Genomic DNA, 6,270 nt, shown 5'->3' on the forward strand with positions numbered 1-6,270 from the left:
GCATGATTTAGAAAGAGCATGCAATTTTAAATAACTTTTCAATTTACATCTAATATCTAATTGTCTTCATTCTTTTCATATCCTTTGTTGAAAATCGTATCTAAATATGCTCAGTAGCTGCTGATTGGTGGCTGCACATAGATACCTCATGTGATTGGCTCACCCATGTGCATTGCTATTTCTTCAACAAAGGATATCTAAAGAATGAAGGCGTACCCTAGCCACTGCCTCACCAGCCTCTGACATCACTGCACGTCACTGTTATATATATATATATATATATATATATATATATATATATAAGACCAGACTTTCATACCTAAATATTTTATTTCATCCCCAGTTCATACACAATGTGCACATTGCACAATACACAAACATCACTGGCTCACAGGCAGCAGCATTATTATTATGGTCAGTGTATCTAGCGCATGATTCTCACACTGGCACCATCTTCTACCCAGAATGCAGCATAAAGAGGCTCAGTGAAGGTAATAGTGACGGTGTGTAAGTGTCTGATCGGGTCACACAGCTCATAAAAGGTCAGGCGCCCAGCCTCATAGTCCAGCAGTATTCCTATTTTGTCACATGATAGAGGGTGAGGTAATGAGGTGCCTACTGTGTTATGTATCACATAAAGATCTTTATTATAACCCCACAAACCCCAGGACTTGCTATTATTTCCTATCCCAGACTCATCTCCTCCCCTGTCCATATTGGTATAACAAACCCCTATACACCATTTCCCTGACTCACTGGTCTGCACTTCCCAGTAATGTCGTCCTGAGGAAAAGCTCCTGGTGCTTAATACCTGACAATAATCTATAAATCTCTCGTGTGTTACTGGTCGCTGCTGATCTATATCTGAAAAAGATGCATTTATCAGATCATCTGATACAATAACATTATTATCTGCTGTGTTTATATCAAGTAATATGTCTGTCACCTGCATATAGAGCCCTTTCTTTACATCAATCACAATATCAGCTAAACCTGTGTATAGGGTCACTGAGATAAGACCCTCATCCAAATCCCTCCCCAGCAGGGACCTGTTTATTATCTCTCTGTGTGGCCTCATTTTCTCCTCAGCACCACAAAAGTCATCTCTGTGTGATTCCTGTTCTTGTAGGACAGTTAATGGGTCAGTCATATTGCACAGCTCCTCAATGTGACACATCTTCCTGGACAGCTCATCCTTCTCTTTTTGTAGCTGCTGGATTAGATCAGAGATTGGGATTAAAAGATGCTCCTGCTGCCGGGTGATCTCAGCCAGGACTCGCTTCGCTAGGTCTTCTAGCTGTTTCCTCATGTCCCTAATCAGGGCAGTGAGTCGCTCTGTTACACCAGCTGCTTTCTCTTGCACCCCTCTCCTGTGCTCCTGCAAACTCTGGACTCTTTTCTCAGTCTTCTCTCTCTTTGTGGTCAGTTTCTGCAAAACATTTCTCAGTTTCGTTTTCTTCTTCTCAGAAGCCTCATTCAGCAGCTCCATCTGGTGTCCCTTGTGCACTCCGGCCAGGGAGCAGGACGCACAGATACAGGCAGCATCCTCAGTGCAGTAATATTTCAGTAGCTCCTTATGTTTGGAGCATTTTCTGTTACCCCAGGAAGTGGTGGCTTCAGTTAAGACGTGTTCCTCAGAATTGCTGTGTACCCTCAGGTGGGCATCACACAGAGAAGCCTCACAATGCAGACATGATTTAGCAGCAGGTACAGGTGAGTGAATACAGTAAGTGCAGAAGATCCCAGTGTCTTTTTGCTCTGACTGAGTAATCTGTAAATGCTTCATTACATTATACAGCGCTATGTTCCTCTGCAGTTTAGGTTTCTTAGTAAACGTTTCTCTGCACTCAGGACAGGTATAAACCCCAGACCTCTCCAGAGTATCCAGCACACTCTCAATACATATCAGGCAGAAGTTATGGCCACAGCTGAGAGTTACAGGATCTGTATAAATGCTCAGGCAGATGGGGCAGGTTAGCTCCTCTCTCAGATCAGCAGACGCCATACTTGAATATAGAAAGAAGAAATCAAACTGAATGTCTCTTCTTAAACAGTACAGGGTGTGGTTATGATTTCACTGGTGTATTAGATTACTTATTGTTAACCCTGTTTGATCCATTTGTAAAAAATAAATAAGCTATGTATCTGTGCATTTGTGTGTGTGTGTGTGTGTATGTATGTATATATATATATATATATATATATATATATATATATATATATATATATATATATATATATATATATATATATATATATATATATATATATATAAACGGAGTCCAGGAACCCAGCACACGCACATTAAGCCAACTCCCAGGGTGCCATTGCCAAACAATAGTACACTTTCCAAATGAAGCAAGCACTCACTGGCGTGTTTCAAACAAGCAAAGTATTTACTTATAAACAGTACATTAGTGAACATTTTCGGGCTTTAGCCCGTCCTCAGACTTACAGAGATTAACTAATTTACCACCTCTTTATGTGCCACCATCATACCCCTCAGTGAAGACGCTCTGCCGCATCCGGAAACCGAACAGCCCCAATACACCACTGCGCATGCGCGCACAGGACTACCGGTCCCCATCTGGGCCAACGTTAAAAACAAACAAATTAGCAAATGTTAAAAACATAGAGCAATGCTGCACATTACAGATTTCAAATGTATCTAGACTGAAAGCACATAGCGATCCATGTCAAATTAAGGTATTCACATGTAAGTTAACCCACAAGGAAGTTGCATATATCTTTAAAGGCACAATTACCTGTATTCACATATTGTGTAGATATAAACTCTCTAACTGCAACACCCCATATGTTCTAACTAAATGACTAGATTCAAATACTTAGCGTATGCACACAACAATATGTCATAGTATGTACACTGAAGGCAAAAGGACAAGGAGATCAGTGGCAAATAACAAATACCTGGTGTTAAATACATAGATAAATCAAGCAAGGGAGTATATGCAAACATGATCACTGTATAGGAATATTGCTGCACTGATTATATTAGGAAATCTATCACTATAGATAAGAAGCTCCTAATAGTACACAGTCCCTAGTATCTAAGAATGGGCACACTCACTTCCTAAAATGGTGCCTTCCTTAATGCCAAATACTTAATTATTTATAATAAATCCTAAATTAAATCAAACACAATCACTATGCTGGTGTTTCTACATTTGGCAATTATGATACTATTGGCAAGCAGCTTTCTGTGAGAACACAAACCCTAGTAACTAGAAATGGGCACACTCACTTCCCTAATAGATGACTACCCTAGTGTCAAATATTTGATTATTTACTGTGAATACTCAATCCTAAACTAGATCAGACAGCCTAAGCCTAAATAAGAATAAAAATACAAGTACAAATTGACCAGACACCACCAATACCAAAGATTATAACACTGTATACAGACATATACTGCATGGAGGATGCATCCATTAAGCTATATAGCCGATTTACAAAAAACAGTGAAGATCAAAGTTGGTATTTAAGCCTCTGGTTACAAGAGTCTCGAGAGTAAAAATCCACTTGGATTCTCTCTGGAGAAGCATCTTAGCCCTGTTACCACCCCTCACTGGTGCTGGCACATGATCAATAATCATGTATCTCAAATCAGAGACACTATGCTTATGAGATAAAAAATGCCATGCCACTGGCTGTTCAGAGCTCCCAGTGTGGACAGCTAACTGTATAGCCGACCTATGGTTGGCCATACGAGTACGTAAATCATCCTGGGTCTTACCTACATAGAATAACCCACAGAGGCAATGGATCATATATACTACATGTGTAGTGGTACATGTGACCCTGTAATTGATATCAAATCGTCTATTTCTCCAAGGGTGTACAAAAAATTTCCCTTGGGACAATCCATTACAGGTCACACATCCACTACACCGGTAGCATCCGTTCCTTTCAGTGCCTAGCCAAGTTTTGTTGGTATAACTTTGTTTGTTATCTGTACGCAGTAGCAGATCACATAAGGATCTTCCTCTCCTGTAACCAACCATAGGACTTTCAAAATCTTTGAAAGGCAAGGACATGTCAATTCTTATAGTGTCCCAATTTTGCTAGAGAATCTTCAGTACTTCCATTTTGTCCCGTGTAAAAGCTGTAGAGAAAATCAGTCTCTTATTAGTAGGATCACGGACCTTCTTGACAAGTGCCTGTTCTTGTGTTAATGAGCGAGCCTCACTCTGTGGTCCACATAGTACTTTATCTTTGTATCTCCTTGCTTTGAATTTGTGATACATCTCATCCAGTTGTTCAACTTTTTTAGTTGGGTCACTGTTGTTCCTGACCACCCTCTGGAACTGGGACTTAGGTAGAGCTTTTTTCAAACTTGGATGGTGGCAGCTGGTAGCCTCCAACAGTGAATTCCTGTCAGTACTTTTATGGAATAGAGTAGTGGTTAATATTGTATCAACTTTCATGATCCTCAAATCCAGGAAGTCAATGGTGGTCTTGTCACAGTTCATCTTGAACTTCAAGTTCTTATTCTGTTGGTTTAAGGATTGTAGCCATTCGTCCAACTCATGTTTTGTTCCACCCCAGATGAGTATAAGGTCATCTATGTATTGTTTGAATATGTTCAGCCTCGGATACATGAATGCCAATGTGTTTCCTTCTTCAAAGCATGCCATGTACAAATTAGCGTACGCTGGGGCCACGTTCGAGCCCATTGCTCTTTCAGCAATTTGAAGGTAATAACTATTCTCAAATTTAAAATAGTTAAATTTTAGGCAAAACTCCGTAAGATCCAGGATGACATCAATAGGGGGACCCACATATGGGTACTGAAGCAATTTCCTTCTGATTGCTGCCAAACCCTCATTATGAGGGATTACGGTGTATAGGCTGGTAACATCCAAAGTTACCAGCCAGTCATCAACCTCAACCTCAGGAATATTTTTAATCAGCTGGATCACCTGTATGGAATCCAATATGAATGATGGAATATTATATACCAATGGTTGGAATAAAGTATCCAGGTAAGTTTCAATTGGCTGTAGAATAGAGCCTTTGGATGATACTATGATGATACTACTAATAATATACACACTTCCTAAGGTGCACAAAGATCCAAAGCATCCACCTGGATGACCCATAGTATCATCTAAAGGCTCTATTCTACAGCCAATTGCGACTTACCTGGATACTTTATTCCAACCATTGGTATATAATATGCCATCATTCATATTGGATTCCATAAAGGTGATCCAGCTCATTAAAAATATTCCTGAGGTTGAGGCTGATGACTGGCTGGTAACTTTGGATGTTACCAGCCTATACACCGTAATCCCTCATAATGAGGGTTTGGCAGCAATCAGAAGGAAATTGCTTCAGTACCCATATGTGGGTCCCCCTATTGATGTCATCCTGGATCTTACGGAGTTTTGCCTAAAATATAACTATTTTAAATTTGAGAATAGTTATTACCTTCAAATTGCTGGAACAGCAATGGGCTCGAACGTAGCCCCAGCGTACGCTGATTTTTACATGGCATGCTTTGAAGAAGGAGACACATTGGCATTCATGGATCCAAGGGTGAAAATATTCAAACAATACATAGATGACCTTATACTCATCTGGGGTGGAACAAGACATGAGTTGGACGAATGGCTACAATCCTTAAACCAACAGAATAAGAACTTGAAGTTCAAGATGAACTGTGACAAGATCACCATTGACTTCCTGGATTTGAGGATCATGAAAGTTGATACAAGATTAACCACTACTCTATTCCATAAAAGTACTGACAGGAATTCGCTGTTGGAGGCTACCAGCTGCCACCATCCAAGTTTTGAAAAAAGCTCTACCTAAGTCCCAGTTCCAGAGGTTGGTCAGGAACAACAGTGACCCGACTAAAAAAGTTGAACAAATGGATGAGATGTATCACAAATTCAAAGCAAGGGGATACAAAGATAAAGTTCTATGTGGACCACTGAATGAGGCTCGCTCATTAACACAAGAACAGGCACTTGTCAAGAAGGTATGTGATCCTACTAATAAGAGACTGATTTTCTCTACAGCTTTCACACCGGACAAAATGGAAGTACCGAAGATTCTCAAGCAAAATTGGGACACTATAAGAACTGACATGTCCTTGCCTTTCAAAGATTTTGAAAGTCCTATGGTTGGTTACAGGAGAGGTAGATCCTTACGTGATCTGCTACTGCGTAGAGATAACAAACAAAGTTATACCAACAGAACTTGGCTAGGCACTGAAAGGAACGGATGCTACCGGTGTAGTGGATG

At 40.2% G+C, this 6,270-nt stretch overlaps 1 protein-coding gene across 1 annotated transcript; it reads right to left on the reverse strand.

Annotated features, from left to right (window-relative positions):
- Positions 1–424: 424 nt before the first annotated feature.
- On the reverse strand, positions 425–2,005 carry LOC128664587 (E3 ubiquitin/ISG15 ligase TRIM25-like). Its single transcript, XM_053719404.1, has one exon. It carries the CDS (start codon positions 2,003–2,005, stop codon positions 425–427), a length of 1,581 nt encoding a protein of 526 aa, XP_053575379.1.
- Between the last annotated feature and the right edge of the window lie 4,265 nt (positions 2,006–6,270).

Source organism: Bombina bombina, chromosome 6 (genome assembly GCF_027579735.1).
Source record: "Bombina bombina isolate aBomBom1 chromosome 6, aBomBom1.pri, whole genome shotgun sequence".
NCBI lineage: Eukaryota > Metazoa > Chordata > Amphibia > Anura > Bombinatoridae > Bombina > Bombina bombina.

What these genes read in the sequence shown, in the direction of transcription:
- LOC128664587 (XM_053719404.1), bottom strand. Translation starts at nt 2,005, where the DNA reads ATGGCGTCTGCTGATCTGAGAGAGGAGCTAACCTGCCCCATCTGCCTG.